Source organism: Saccostrea cucullata, unplaced genomic scaffold (assembly GCF_032062105.1).
Source record: "Saccostrea cucullata isolate Sc308-1 unplaced genomic scaffold, CSIRO_AGI_Scuc_v1 ctg1220, whole genome shotgun sequence".
Taxonomy (NCBI): Eukaryota; Metazoa; Mollusca; class Bivalvia; order Ostreida; family Ostreidae; genus Saccostrea; species Saccostrea cuccullata.
This window is the reverse complement of record NW_026931211.1, coordinates 242,401-256,736: the sequence shown is the minus strand read 5'-3', so window position 1 is coordinate 256,736 and position 14,336 is coordinate 242,401. Positions and strand designations below refer to the sequence as shown.

Sequence of the window (14,336 nt, the reverse complement as noted above, 5' to 3'; positions counted from 1 at the left end):
TTCTATGTAAAACGTTGATCGGCCATTTTGGCCCCACCCTAGCCCCGGGGGTCATGATTTGAACAAACTTGAATCTACACTACCTGAGGATGATTCCACAGGAGTTTCATCTTTCCTGTCTCAATGGTTCTTGAGAAGAAGATTTTTAAAGATTTTTCCTACATATTCCTACGTAAAACTTTGATCAGCTATTTTGGCCCCACCCTACCCCCAGGGGTCATATTTGAACAAACTTGAATCTACACTACCTGAGGATGATTCCACATGAGTTTCATCTTTCCTGACCTTATGGTTCTTGAGAGGAAGTTTTTTTAAAAATGCCATTAATTTTTCTCTAATTCATAATTATCTCCCCTTGGAAAAGGGCATGGCCCTTCATTTGAACAAATTTGAATCCCCTTTACCCAAGGATACTTTGTAGCAAGTTGGTTGAAATTGGCCCAGTGGTTCTTGAGAAGAAGATGAAAATGTGAAAAGTTTACGATGACGACAACAACGACAGACAACGGACAAATTTTGATCAGAAAAGCTCACTTGAGCCTTCGGCTCAGGTGAGCTAAAAACAAAAGAAAAGAAACACTGAATTCCTATTCTTTTAATGGGAAAGATACTGTCTCATTCTGACATAATTGTTAGGTATTCTTTTAGTCTCTTTAACTTGATCAGAGCCCCCTAAGTTGTCCCTGTCATTTTCTTGAACACATTCATCTGATAAATGTTTACTTTTGTGTGAGAGAGAACTGCATTTTTCATTTGATTTTTGGGGATGTTGACAGCTTTTATCCACCTGATCTGATGAATCACTCATTTCTTTTGTTATGTTGTGATATGTCGCACAGATAGCAGTCAACTTGTGGGATGGATCACAGATTTCACTGTTGGCAGAGTTCTCTTTATGGGGTGGATCACAGATTTCAGTGACAGTACAGTTCTCTTTGAGTGGTGGATCACAGATTTCAGTGAGGGTACAGCCCTCCTCCTTTGTGGGCTGTTCTGCCTGTGTTACCCTCTGCTGGTCCAGGAGTGATTTGGCCCACAGTAGATCCTCCTTCCAGAGTTCCTCATCATCAGGGTACAGGTGAACGGCCCGAGAAAAACTCTTAACTGCCTGAAACCCAGATTACTAAGAAAAAGTATTTCTTAAATGGCATATTTTATCTGAAAATCGTATCATGTGACCAAATTTTATCCTGACAAAAAAGACAAAAAAAGAAAAAGAGGCCCCTGTGTTAATTTAAAATCCTGCTTTTTTCATCAGCAGATGATTCTAGTCCTACATTTACTTTTACAACTATAATATTACACCAGTACAAGTGTACTTACCATTGCGACATCTCCCAGACCCAGCTGTGCCCGCCCCAGAGTCTGGTGCCCCACCCACCACAACGGATTGACCTCTGTACACTTTACAGCAGCTTGGACTGCTGGGTAAACCTCATTCAGGAGCAGGTAACTCTGTCATGATAAAGAGAGGAATGTTTCTTGTGTATATATAGGCATTGCTAGCAAGGGTTCCACATTGAAATAAATATTTTCAACTTAAATGCAACAGCTTCCTTCATGAATAAAGATTTCAAACCTCTATAGAATATTTTTTTCATTGATTTTGAGTTAGTGTACAGACCTGAGCCCTCATTTCATGGAGAGCTTCATCGTCGGGATTAAGTCCTAGCGCTTCCTCCCACTTAGAAATAGCCTCCCAGTACCTACAAACAAAAACTGACATTTGTAATCAGGTTTAGTTTAGTACAAGCAAGCATCTTTAAAAAAAAATGTGGTACATGTACATTCATTAATTACTTCTTTTATCATGCTATTTTAGAATTTTCTTAATATACCAATAATAAATCAGTGTCAGTGCATCATTCTGTGTCAGTCCGTCTGTAGAGGTGTCTAGTTCTTGCAGCTATGGGTATATTGGATATTAGAAGGCAGAGTAATATGTCATCTAATTATGATACAGAGCATGTCATTTAAGTCTAGTTTTAAGGCAGCAACAAGTGTTGAGTGACTCTATATCTGTAACGCTTAACTAGCTCGTGATATCTCTTATGTGCATAAGGTTTGACTCTTCTTTGGATCTGTGCGTACCATGCTTCACCCTACCTTTCTGATTCGGCCAGGAGACTTCCTTCCTGTTTCAGACGTTCACTTTTTGCCCGACTGTCCTCCAGACAGATGACCTTCCTCTTTGGTGTCAAGGTCAGCCAGTCCACTTCCTCCAGGTTGTCATGGTGATCTCTGCTGTCGTCCTGGAAACTCTCAGACAATTTTTTGGACACATTCCCTCCAAGTTTCCTCTTCCATCCAAATGATGTCATGTCAACTGTAACAGGTAAAGGAAAACTCCATTTGAAAGATTTTCAAAACAAGCATGATTTAAAACTATAATCAGAAGAGACAGACGGGTGTTAAAATTATGAGGGGTTTAATATCATTCCAGAAGAGTCTTGTGTTTAACTGGTGATAAACGTAAACTATCCGTGTAGCCTATGTAGACATTTTATCAACCGATCAAATTGATTTCATGATAATTTCAAATAATAAGCTTCTTTTTCTGGTGTTTCATATTGCTTTAAACATATATTTACCAATCAGCGCCTATATGCAGCCAGCATTATTTATTTGCTATAGCCTAAATACTTGCAAAATTACACAGTCACACAGGTCACAATGTGATCTGCAATGTATTCAGCTGGTGAGAAACCAAGCATGTGATATTTATTTTGATTAGTATATTATGATTCTAAAGAACATACTCACAACATCTAAATTCAAAGATCAAATCAAGGGGGCATCCTTTCTCTTAGTCTTCAAATCCTCAAACGTTACAAATGAAATGTTTATTTTCAACTCTCTACTTTCACTTTCGTATTCTATGTAAACAAAACTTTTCATAAGATAACATGTAAACCTAGATGCTAACAATAATTCAGCTGATTCATGAAATAAGATAAAAAATAAATAACAATACAGCTTCATCATCAGTGTTATATGAAATTTGATAGGTTTATTCTTTGGACGACTTGTCGAAAATTATTATCCGGAAGTGACGCAATTTTGAAAACATTTTGAATTTTCTTTATTTTGGAATTTGACAGCAGGTGTTTCATGCGTGAGATTTACTTTTAGGGTCAATGTAGTTATTAAATATAATAAGTAATTAAAATATTTTCATTTATTTTATAATATCTTTCTAATTTATTTGTCTTCATGGACAAATTCAGGTTTATTTTGAATGAATTGATAAATAATTTTTCAAATTAATTCGCCTGATCAGGGACATATATAACTAGTATATAGGTCCCTGACTCCCTGCTGTGAGTAATTGCTCAGTGCTGTAAATTTTATTTTCACTTTTTTAAGTGTCATTATAATATGTGTGGAAATATTTATTTATTCATATTTTTAAAGGAAAATACAAACATGGAAAGGCTTCAATGTACACTGACTGTAGAAGAGCTTTCAAAATCTGGAGATGTGCAGAAATCCAGCGTTCACAAAAACATTTTCATCTCAGTGGGACGCAATGAATTCAGAGATGTTGTACTTAAGGTGGAACTTCAGAGGAAAGATTTAAAGTTTTCACTCAGAGAATTAAGAATTCACAAAAAGTTTGCAAAAGATGGAAAATCAACAATCAGAATCCCCGATAAAAACATGAACTTGTTAATTAGTAATTGTCCACCAGATAAGTTGATATATTTCCTAAAGTTGCTAAGTACCAAGTTTGAATGTGGACGGCTGAAAGGTTTTATTTCTGAGAGAAAGAAACTTCTGTCTGATGTGCCAAAGGCATTCGAAGAAATCAGCCCACTTACCGTCAAGGACTTAAAAACTGTCCATGAGGCCAGAGCTAAAGAATTAGAATCAAAACCTGACATTTTTACACCAAAAGGCAAAAGTGTTGGGAAAAGGAAAAGATCATTGGAGGATGACAAAGAAAACAGACCTGTCCAGAAAAGTAAGCTCATGTGCAGCAGTCTAAATCCGTCAGCCATTGCAGTGCCTGTCAAACTCAGTAAAGAACAAAATACAATACTGGATGCTGTACTCCAAGGAAAGAATGTGTTTTTCACTGGAAGTGCAGGGACAGGGAAGTCTTTCCTGATGAGGAGAATAATTGGTAAATTATTTATAACCAACTAATCACTTAATGATCAAGTTTACAGTATAGCATGGTAATGGTTTATTACAAGGATATATATGTCTACAATTTGAAATCACATCAAAGTAATAAGTTACATTTTTGAATACAAATTTAAATGTTAATCAGTATAAGGAGACCCTTCTACTTTCTATTGTAGGTTCTCTCCCACCCCAGCACACATTCGCCACGGCCAGCACTGGAGTGGCTGCTTGTCACATCGGGGGAACCACATTACACGCCTTCGCAGGTTTGTAGATTACAGAACAATGCCAAGATACTGGCAACTTAAGATAAGAGGTTAGATCAAAGAACAGAAAAAGATTTTTATTGATTTAAATTTGATTACCATTAGTATCAAGTAGTAATTCTTATAATATCTTGAATATAAACTCATATATAATGTGTTGCTTATTCATCATGTTTAAAGAGTAAAGACAGCAGCGTTTCAAATATTAGATGTAAAAATTGATAGGTATTGTAGAGTACAAACATATACTTTACAATCTTCAATTAAAGTGAAATCTTATAATTTTATTTTAACAAACTACGTTTATCAGTAATATTGCTCAATAAAGTGTAATACATGTACAGTACATATTTTTTGATGCCCTTCATAAACATTTTCATGTCAAAACCTAAAGAATAAAGTTACACATATTCTTCATGATTCAAAATTTTGCTGTGATTTTCCATAGGCATTGGTTCTGGCTCGGCCCCTCTAGAGCAGTGTGTACAGTTAGCCTCGAGACCACAGATTGCTCAGCAGTGGAGGAAGTGTCACCATCTTGTTATTGACGAAATCTCAATGGTGGATGGATCATTGTTTGATAAACTCGAGACAATCGCTCGGTAAGACTGGTGGAAATAAGAAGTCAACATATGTCGGGCATATTCTAAGCAATAGAGGCACACAGAATCAGGGTTTGGGAATTTTTTCAGATCTTCTCTCTTTATTTTCTTTGGGGGGAGGGGATATTTTTTATGTAATTTGTATATTGTAATATAATTTACTTAAGATTGATAAAAACACTGAGCTCTGGTCTGGACTGATGAGGAAGTTTTTGTATGAATATGTTTGTTTTGATTACAGAGTGGTCAGGAAGAATGATAATCCTTTTGGGGGAATTCAGCTGATTATCTGTGGGGACTTTCTACAGCTGCCTCCTGTCACCAAGGGAACAGACAAAAAGACATTTTGCTTTCAGGTAGGTCAGAGGTCATACTCTGTAACAGCTCTCAGTGCAGGCATCAATGATCGTGGACCAATGTATTAAAAATTTATGAAAATTACATATTACTAAAACATCCTGTGGACTTAGTTCTGCTTGGACTGAAATGTTTATCATTCTACCCCAAAAAAAGTTTTCCTTAATTTTCGAAACATTTTTCAGATCTGTTTACCCCATCAAGCTCACTGAAAAGATAATATGTGCTAAAAATAAAATGCATAATTATTTTTTATTGTAGGCAAAATCCTGGTCTAAGTGCATTCAGGTCAACATGGAACTGAAGGAAGTGCGTCGTCAGAATGATTTGTCTTTCATCAACATTCTACAGAATGTCCGCCTTGGAAAGTAAGAGCTGCTTAAAGACGATTATTGTGTGTATTGTTAAAATGACTTTAGAAACATTTTAAGTAATTTTGAAAATATACTGTAAACCAACTTTTATTTGTGTGCGAGAAAGTCATTGACTCTCTATTAGCGAGACAAAATTTTCACGAATTGTGGTCATTGCCTCTATATAATCTTAACAACAGATCCAATGAAGGCTTGATTGCAAAATTTAATCGTCACGAACTAGTTTACCCTAGGTAAATCGCTTTTGGATTTCTGTAATTCATCATGGACAGGTTTTTAACAAAATATATTAAATTCGAAAATACCAATGACAGAAAAGAAAGCCTGATGTAAATTCATCAGAACTACAAAGGCTAGGTTCAGTATCACATTTCTGTTGATAACCAGGTGTAGTGAGGAAACTTACCAAGTACTGAGAGAGACCGCACAAAACAACATTCAAAAGAATGGTATCCTAGCAACCAGACTGTGTACCCATAAAGAAGATGTCAACAAAATCAACCTGTACCATCTGGGTAAACTACAGGGTAGGTCAAATTTTTTATACTTAACTACAGGATGTTTCAAAATTCTTGTACAAAACTACAGAGTATGTCAAGTCAACTGGTACCATCTGGGTAAACTACAGGATATGTCAAAATTCTTGTACTAAAGTACAGGGTATGTCAAGTCAACACACCAGGATTTTGTGTTGTTGATTTCAAGGGATAACCATCATAGCTCTATAATGCTGGACTACTTTGCCTTACATTGTGTTGATGATTTCAGGAGATAACTAACTCTATAATGCTGGATTCCTTTGCCTTACATTGTGATTATGATTTCAGGTGACGAGAAGACATTTGTAGCTCTGGATGGAGATGAAGTTTATCAAAATCAGCTTGAAGTTCTCTCTCCTGTCCCAAAGAAACTCATCCTTAAAGTTGGTGCTCAGGTATAAAGTAAACCTTTTCCTATCAGTTGGTTTTATTTTTTTTGTTTTCAAGCGGTTTTGTATGACGATTATTATAAAATAATATCGCAATATTTGTCTCAACTATTTGTTTTGTGTCGATATTTTGACAAGAAAACAACATGTATATTGAATATCTATGAGATGCAATGTCTGGTTCAAATAAACACAAACACATAACACTCAGGATTCAATGCATTAAAGATTATTAACACCCCGATCTCCATTACTATTTGTTTCAGACCAAGTATTATTTCATCAAAATCTTAAGTATCAAAAATAAATTAATTGCATAGCGTATACTAAATATTTTCCACATTAACAATGCAACATTTCAAGTTACTATTAGGCTGTGGTTTAAAAGATAAACCATAAAAGGTGAGATCAAAAATATAAATAACTCCTAATACAAGGAAAATATACACATCTTATTTAAAAATACAAACATTTTCCTAAATCGTACAAACTATTTTTAAAAATCGTACTAACGGTTTCTTAAATTGTTCAAACGATTTTTAAAAATCGTACAAACTATTTTAAAAAATCGTATAAACGATTTAATAATTTGTACAAACGATTTAATAAACAAATTGTACAAACGATTTATTAAATTGTACAAACGATTTGTTAAATTGTACAAACGATTTATTAAATCGTACAAACGATTTAAAAAAAAAATTCTACATTGTTAAAATGGCACGAATATGCCGTTGTAGTTTTGTAAATGTTTAATTATTTTCTTGATAAAGAATGCAGGAAATTTTTAGACTAAGTCTCTGTAACCCAGTAGCTTAAACTTTTCATGGAAATGAACGCTATAATTGTATAGGAGTACAATGAGAGGTAAGTAAAAAAAAAATCTACTATATCTGTGGTTCAGATTTGACATTATCACATTTTAGGTGATGTTGGCCAAAAATCTGGAGGTTCAGAGGGGACTGGTGAATGGAGCTCGGGGGGTCGTTGTTGGATTTGATAAAAAGAACCAAGGTACGTAGGTCGAACCAAATAATGTCACTCTTATCAGGGCTACTTTTGTCAAATAATCTTTATCTCTGATATTATATTCAAAGTACTAGTATATAGAAAATTTTAATGTTTCTATTGCATGCATTATTCATTTATAAATAAAAATTATAACATAAGCAAGACTCCTTATTGAGTTAATATACAAGTGTGTATTTTTACAACAACAGATTATCCTGTGGTGAAGTTTGTTTCTGGAGAAGAGGAAGTGATATGGCCAGTAAGATGGACGTTCAAGTTGTCTGGAACAGTTTACATCAACAGAAAACAGCTTCCTCTCAAGTTGGCATGGGCCATATCCATACACAAGTCACAGGTATGTTTTATATATCAATACACAAATCTCAAGTGAGTTCACAATATCCAAACACAAGTCTCAGATGAGTTCACAATATTCATTCTAAAATCTCAAGCAAGTTCACATTATTTATACACACATCTCACATGACTTTATAATATCTCTGCACAAATCTCAGGTGAATTCTCAATATTCATACAAAATACATGTTTAAAAAATGTGCATTTGCTTTACATACCTTATTGAAAAAAAGATATTTAAAATTGATCATTGTCCAAACTTGAGAACCCAACATGCCTTTTGAAATGGGGGGGGGGGGGGTGTTAAACATATACCCCAGTCTTCAAAGCCATGTGAGCATTGAAACCTATGTGTCTCCTATTTCTGGTTTCAGGGGATGACACTGGATTGTGTGGAGATGTCTCTGTCTAAAGTGTTTGAGGCTGGACAGACGTACGTAGCCCTGTCCCGCGCCAAGAGTCTGCAGGGATTGAGGATACTGGACTTCGACCGATCCTGTGTCCATGCTAATTCAGATGTCCTCAGGTTCTATCACAAACTGGAACTGACCCGGAAAATGATGCAGACAACTATAGGTGACTGTTGTTGAACTCAAGTGATACAGACCATTATTAATTAGGTGACTGTTAAGTCTGCTACAAGTGATAAATATATACCATTAGGTGATTGTTGGTGAAGTCTCTATCAGAATGAAGGTGACTGTTGGTCTAAGTACAAATTTTTGACAAGTCTCATGGTGCAGAAACAGTATTAGATGAGAGACCAGCATGCATTATGTTCATGTGTAAATTGTGAAATATATTAACATGACAAATACATGTATTTCTGATCTCAGATATATTGTAGTCTGTCATTGAAATAGCCCTTTACAAACTTACCGTTAAATATCATGACAAGCTTACTGCAGATAATGGGAAACTAGTTCTGATCATTTCTACAGTGTTTATATGAGAAATTAATGCATCACACAAAATTTTAGGTTTGTGACTTTCCTGTTCCAACTCCTAGTCTAAACTGGGAATGTCTTTATTATAGAATACATAATTTATTTCTTATATTGATACATGTCAATGCAGAATTGTGGTATGATTTATAGAAGTAATTTAACATGGTGAAAATATATGTTTTTATTTTTTACAATATTTTTTTATTGCATGACAAAAATCATAAAATAAATCCATAAAACACACACTAAATATTCTCTGTTTTATAACATTTCTATAGTATGACATAAAAACGTTTTATGAATGCTGAATTTTTAATGGCGATTCATTTATAGCTGGGGTTCATAAAATATTCTGATATTACTACATTGTTTACTTTCACACGCAGTCTGCAATGGTTAGTGACCGTAGGATCTCTAGCTGACGTTGTGGGAATTATCTCCCTTAGGTTTTTTATTCTGGTCACGTTCTGAGATTCTCATGTGTCAGGGTTCTTTGGTAAAGTGCACGCGGTCGTCTTCGGCCTCGAGTAAGAGGGCGTGGTCACCACTCTCTTCTCTCAGCTGTTCCATCTCTACCGGAAGTGACACATTAGCATCCCGGAGACGTTTACAGCAGCACTTACAGAAGCTTTGACAGCAAAGCTTCCTCATGGCCTTGCGCACTTGTCTTATAAACAGAAAAAAGAATCCCGTGTTGACAAAGCCCTGTATGTTGTCACACACAACCTGCAATAAAAACGGTATTCTCAAACATGCTATCTCAGTATCTCACATATCGTACCATGTTACGACGGATGCAGAAAAAATAATTTGAGTATAGTCTTACAACAGTTAACTTGTTGAAAGAAAATATTTTCAAGCAAAACAAATGAAAAGGCCATACAAAGAGTAGAGTTCACAATTTTCTAGCTCACAGCACGATCTGAGAATTTTTTGCCATCATAGTAAATGTAGTTTATCAAATTTAATCTTAATTCTTTTTCATAATTTATTTTCTCAAAATAACAAAGTTCATTGTAATGTTGCACGTTCATATTTCAGCACATTATAGGTACTATATACCGGTCAATTTTGTCACCGTTTGTTTTGGATTTTACCTCCAGTCCCACCATAACGTCCACGTCATTACGATACTGTGAGATCAGGTAGTGCCAGCCTCCCCAGATATTCATCAGAACAAAGACCATCAATAGATGGCGCAGTTGTCGATTAGGATTTTCCGCGGGCTTCTGATGCTCTTCCCCCTCCTGTCGCCTCTCCGGCTGCTGTGGTTTTGGCTAATAATATAAATTGCACTGAAATTGTCCATTTAAACATGAATAACAATACAGATGGGGCACAATTTACTAGTTGGCAATCCAGTTGTCCTGTAAATTTTGAATTTATTGCCATCCTGGTAAATTAAAAATTTACAATAAGACACAATTACTGCGGCATTGTCGCATTGTTTTTTAACAACACAACAAAGAACCCCAAAAGAAATAGTTTTTTTTTCGAAAATTTTGTTTGATAGTCCACAGCCTGATGGGAATTTGTCTCTATAGGAATTTTCCGATGGATCCATTCACCACTACAATTCAGAACCACACTGACGACGAAAGATCGAACATTCCATTTTTGTGTAAAGAGAATTTCAAATATAATAAGATTTTTGCCTTGTACTTACTGTTTTCAATTTGAGTGACTTGAACTGTAGCAGAACGTAAACTATGGAGCAGAAGATGAGGGCCGCCATGCGCCATCCCATTCCCGCCAAAATGGCGAACGTGTTGTAGTCGGAGATCTGGCGGTCCACCAAACACCAGGGCGGCCGCACGTGCCCGGGCTTACTTCCGATGTCTGATCCCAATACATCAAGCGCCACCAGCGTGGCCATGATGGCCGCTAATAAAAGAAGAACAGAAGACCAAGTTTGCTTATTCGACCAACTGATGGTGAAAAAATAATTTCGGAAACTTTACAAAAGAATGGTGTCAGAGTTTTATTTGAATTTTACGTGTGTGTAATTAGGAAAGTCTTCAATAATGTCCGTTACGAAGACACAGTTTCGCTTACTTGGAAATCCCCAGCAGATGCAGTGTGCAGGCCACGTCATGGACGGAGCGATTGACAATTTTTTCTTCCATGTCTCGAAACAAAGATGGAGAGCCAGCGTGGAGGTCCATAGGTAGCCACTGATCTGGAACAAAACTCTTATGGCGGCTGCTGACTCGCAGACCGGATGTGATCTCCACGACACTTCCGGATAACCTAGTTTGACAGCCACTGACATCAAGGTGCCGATACTAGCGCCTGCGTTCGATATCACGATACATAGAACGATGTATCGTGCCCTGTTCCTAATGGCGGGAATACAGCAGAAGGCGACGAACAGCGTCAGGCACGCGAGCAATGACGTTAATGACGTCAGCAGTCCCAAACCGAGGTACAGCTTGTCCACAGGTTCCATCGCCATAAAGGCCGTGAGATTCATTTGAAACATGATTTAAGAGTTGTGTAAAATGTCTTCCACTCTTAATATGATAACATGGCAATGGACGTATATATGTGCAACGGAAGTGATGATTAACTGATCAACGATCAATTGTAGATTACTGATAACAAGGCCGGGTACATCTTTATCAGTTATATATACGTATTCATTATGGAAGGGGTTCAATTACCTGAGAATGTTTTAATACTACATGTGATTAACAGTGGGTATTTCCAAGTATAATAAATAAGACTTTTAATTATGTTAAAGGCCGAGGTTTTCAACCGTACGGTTTTCCTCAGGTAAATTTGGTGTGGGGTGGAGCTTAATCGAAGCGGCTGAGAAGCCCCGAGGGAACGACGCTGACTTGTGTATACTACCTATATACACAGGATGTTACCTGAGTGTATTACCTGTACTTAGTATGTGTTTTCCAACGACATTGTAAAACGAAGCCGTTTTTTTCCATGTGTAGCATTTTTTTTTTTGCGGGACAGAATCCTTCTAAAATTCTTTCTTTTAAAATTAATATTTTAGATAATTCGACAATTTCAATATACTGCGTGTTTGATAATCAAATGTTATATAATGGAAATACATGTACATGTAGCACAAAAATCTGTCGTAATAATCTGGCGACAAAAAGGGAAGTAATTCATAAATTACACGTCGTGTACGCAAAACGAAAAGAGAAAGTGGGTCATAATTAAGTCTCTCGATAAATAACAATTAAACTTAGAACCATGTTTTGAGAATAAATTGTTCAGAAATATTATCGTCTAAATCAATATTTTTTTAAAGATAAACCCTACGTGATTTACCATAACGCATGGTCTGTAAAAATGGCCAGGGGTTCAGATCGGAGATGATTCCCTGACGGCCTATGGGTGAAACGGGAATGGAAACATCAGCATCATACATTTTTCTTTCGGGATTCATAATTTTAAATATTAATTAAATGCAAAGCAAGATGTTATTATAATCTATTCTAAAACTGGTTAAATATAACGTAACTTCGTCACCATGTCTCGAAGACTTAGCGACATGTACAAATTTGTCGTATAAATAAATATAAATTTCACTTGAACAATGTAAACAGTTACAGTGTTGCCATCCTTGTTTTAAAAAATAATTTTATTTAATTCCATGATACTAGCTTCAAACGCGAGTCGGTTTATTTTGTTAATTATGGAGGAATAACTATGAGTTAACCCATGCTTTGAGAAATTAAAATGAGCGATTGTCATTGTGAATGAAATGAAATTCCCCTATCAAAATTGAAATTATAAAATATAGGCATTATTTTTTTTATCATTTATTTAATTATTTGATGGATTAATTATACTTATGCCATATTCTTATGAATTAAACAAGAACGCTTTGCCTGCTTCTTTATCACGTTGGCATATGCGGTAGGCATCAAAAGCCTGAATGTTAATTCGATGGTCGGTACGATCTTCAGACAAGGTACACAGGATATACACAACGACAGCAAACTAAATGTCAATCAAATCAAAGTATCCAATCCCAGGCTTAATTTCAGATGATTGACAGGGGTTTAATTATTTCCTCCCCCTTTATTCTTGCACATCTGATAAATTCGGATTTAATTTATTACCGTATACGTGTACACACGTATAATTTTTTATGCCCCCGTATTCGAAGATTCGGGGATATATAGTGTTGCACTGTCCGTCTGTCTGTCTAGTTGTCTGTCTGCAAACAATTTAACCTTGTCCATAACGTTTAATTGAATGAGTGGGCTTTGGCTTTCCTATTTTACAGGTGTATTACTTGTAATAGGACCTTTCTTTGGGTACCACAAATTTGACCTTGGAGTTTGACACCCCCCCCCCCCAATCCAACTTTAAACTTAATTGGTCATAACTTAATTTTGAACAGTTAGTACTACATGTATGGCTTCATTATTTCACAGGGTTATTCCTTGTGATAAGATATTTCTTTGGATGCCAGCAATTTTAACCCTATCCTTTGATTTCGACTTGCATTTGAAAATTTTCAACCCTCGCCTTAAACTTCCACGCGGAGGCACCCGTGTTTCATAAACGCATCTTGTTACCAGTTGGTTAAACGTTATATTCAAAAGGATATAAAGGAAAGGTGCAAATATCATTCGTATACCCTCCTTCCTCCTTCTCAGCTGTCTCATTTTCAAAGATCTGTCCACAAAGAATCCTAAAACAAACAAAAATGTTTCGTCTTAATGTGCATGCAAGTTAAATTGACTTAAATATGTTGTTTTCCAGTTTTAACATGTATTTATATAGCAACATTTGTGTTCTCTGGAATCTTAACGAATCTTTTCAGTTATGATTCACTACTTAATTATAATTATCTGTAACATAAACAGGACAACTAACCACACAATCTGTCTAAATACCACACTCTGTTTACAATCTCCAATGTAAAATTTATTTCATTTGTTTTCCTTCTTGCTACGATCCCTAAGCCACAAAACTTGTTATTTTTATAAAAGCGGAATGTGGCATTGTCCTTAAAGGCAATGAGCTGCCTTCCCAAAATAGTGTGCATATAAAAGATGTACTAGTACACGATAAATATTTTTTTAAGAAATATTTTATATGAGGTATAAACGTGGTGTAGGCTCTTCTTCTTACGTCTATTCATTATGCTGTCCTTTCAAAAAAAATGTAAGTTAACACAAAAACACACCAAACAAAGACGCAGAAAAAACTTTGCACGTATAATACGTCAAATTAATAATTTTTTTTCAATACAGAGGAAATTCAATGTTTTGTTTTTTTTTTTGCGGAAAAGAACCTCGAGTTTTTGATATTTTTACTCCTCATGGCACCTGATCCCACCTCTGATGTTTCGGAGGTCCGTGTTTTCTCTGCTCCTATTTTGT

The 14,336-nt window shown here is 35.7% G+C and overlaps 3 protein-coding genes across 4 annotated transcripts; 1 reads left to right on the top strand and 2 right to left on the bottom strand.

Annotated features, from left to right (window-relative positions):
• Positions 1–579: 579 nt before the first annotated feature.
• On the bottom strand, positions 580–2,836 carry LOC134231832 (tetratricopeptide repeat protein 33-like). Of its 2 annotated transcripts, none has more exons than XM_062713808.1 (5): positions 2,764–2,836; positions 2,107–2,326; positions 1,625–1,706; positions 1,324–1,455; positions 580–1,108 (listed from the first exon to the last, which is right to left on the bottom strand). In XM_062713808.1, exons 2-5 carry the CDS (start codon positions 2,319–2,321, stop codon positions 596–598), a joined length of 942 nt encoding a protein of 313 aa, XP_062569792.1. In that variant the 5' UTR covers positions 2,322–2,326; positions 2,764–2,836; the 3' UTR covers positions 580–595. The 2 variants fall into 2 exon arrangements, with proteins under 2 accessions (XP_062569792.1, XP_062569793.1); XM_062713809.1 differs by having other exon boundaries at positions 2,760–2,778.
• Positions 2,837–3,418: 582 nt separating this feature from the next.
• Positions 3,419–8,633, top strand: LOC134231831 (ATP-dependent DNA helicase PIF1-like). Its single transcript, XM_062713807.1, has 10 exons — positions 3,419–4,126; positions 4,308–4,397; positions 4,846–4,999; positions 5,241–5,355; positions 5,618–5,724; positions 6,118–6,257; positions 6,558–6,664; positions 7,585–7,672; positions 7,879–8,024; positions 8,401–8,633. The coding sequence occupies exons 1-10, from the start codon at positions 3,427–3,429 to the stop codon at positions 8,614–8,616; spliced, it is 1,863 nt and encodes a 620-aa protein (XP_062569791.1). The 5' UTR covers positions 3,419–3,426; the 3' UTR covers positions 8,617–8,633.
• A 541-nt stretch (positions 8,634–9,174) lies between these two features.
• On the bottom strand, positions 9,175–11,678 carry LOC134231830 (uncharacterized). Its single transcript, XM_062713806.1, has 4 exons — positions 11,029–11,678; positions 10,640–10,857; positions 10,071–10,250; positions 9,175–9,699 (listed from the first exon to the last, which is right to left on the bottom strand). The coding sequence occupies exons 1-4, from the start codon at positions 11,453–11,455 to the stop codon at positions 9,457–9,459; spliced, it is 1,068 nt and encodes a 355-aa protein (XP_062569790.1). The 5' UTR covers positions 11,456–11,678; the 3' UTR covers positions 9,175–9,456.
• Between the last annotated feature and the right edge of the window lie 2,658 nt (positions 11,679–14,336).

Bases quoted from the DNA above. Each gene is read 5' to 3' on its own strand.
- LOC134231830 (XM_062713806.1), bottom strand. From the start codon at position 11,455: ATGTTTCAAATGAATCTCACGGCCTTTATGGCGATGGAACCTGTGGAC. The intron at 10,858-11,028 runs GTAAGCGAAACT...TTCTTTTATTAG, and splicing joins CATCTGCTGGGGATTTCCAA to CGGCCATCATGGCCACGCTG. The intron at 9,700-10,070 runs GTAAAATCCAAA...TTTTTATTGCAG, and splicing joins ACGTTATGGTGGGACTGGAG to GTTGTGTGTGACAACATACA.
- LOC134231832 (XM_062713808.1), bottom strand. From the start codon at position 2,321: ATGACATCATTTGGATGGAAGAGGAAACTTGGAGGGAATGTGTCCAAA. The intron at 1,456-1,624 runs GTCTGTACACTA...TTATCATGACAG, and splicing joins TCCATGAAATGAGGGCTCAG to AGTTACCTGCTCCTGAATGA. The intron at 1,109-1,323 runs GTAAGTACACTT...TCTGGGTTTCAG, and splicing joins GTCTGGGAGATGTCGCAATG to GCAGTTAAGAGTTTTTCTCG.
- LOC134231831 (XM_062713807.1), top strand. From the start codon at position 3,427: ATGGAAAGGCTTCAATGTACACTGACTGTAGAAGAGCTTTCAAAATCT. The intron at 4,398-4,845 runs GTTTGTAGATTA...GATTTTCCATAG, and splicing joins CACATTACACGCCTTCGCAG to GCATTGGTTCTGGCTCGGCC. The intron at 7,673-7,878 runs GTACGTAGGTCG...TTACAACAACAG, and splicing joins ATTTGATAAAAAGAACCAAG to ATTATCCTGTGGTGAAGTTT.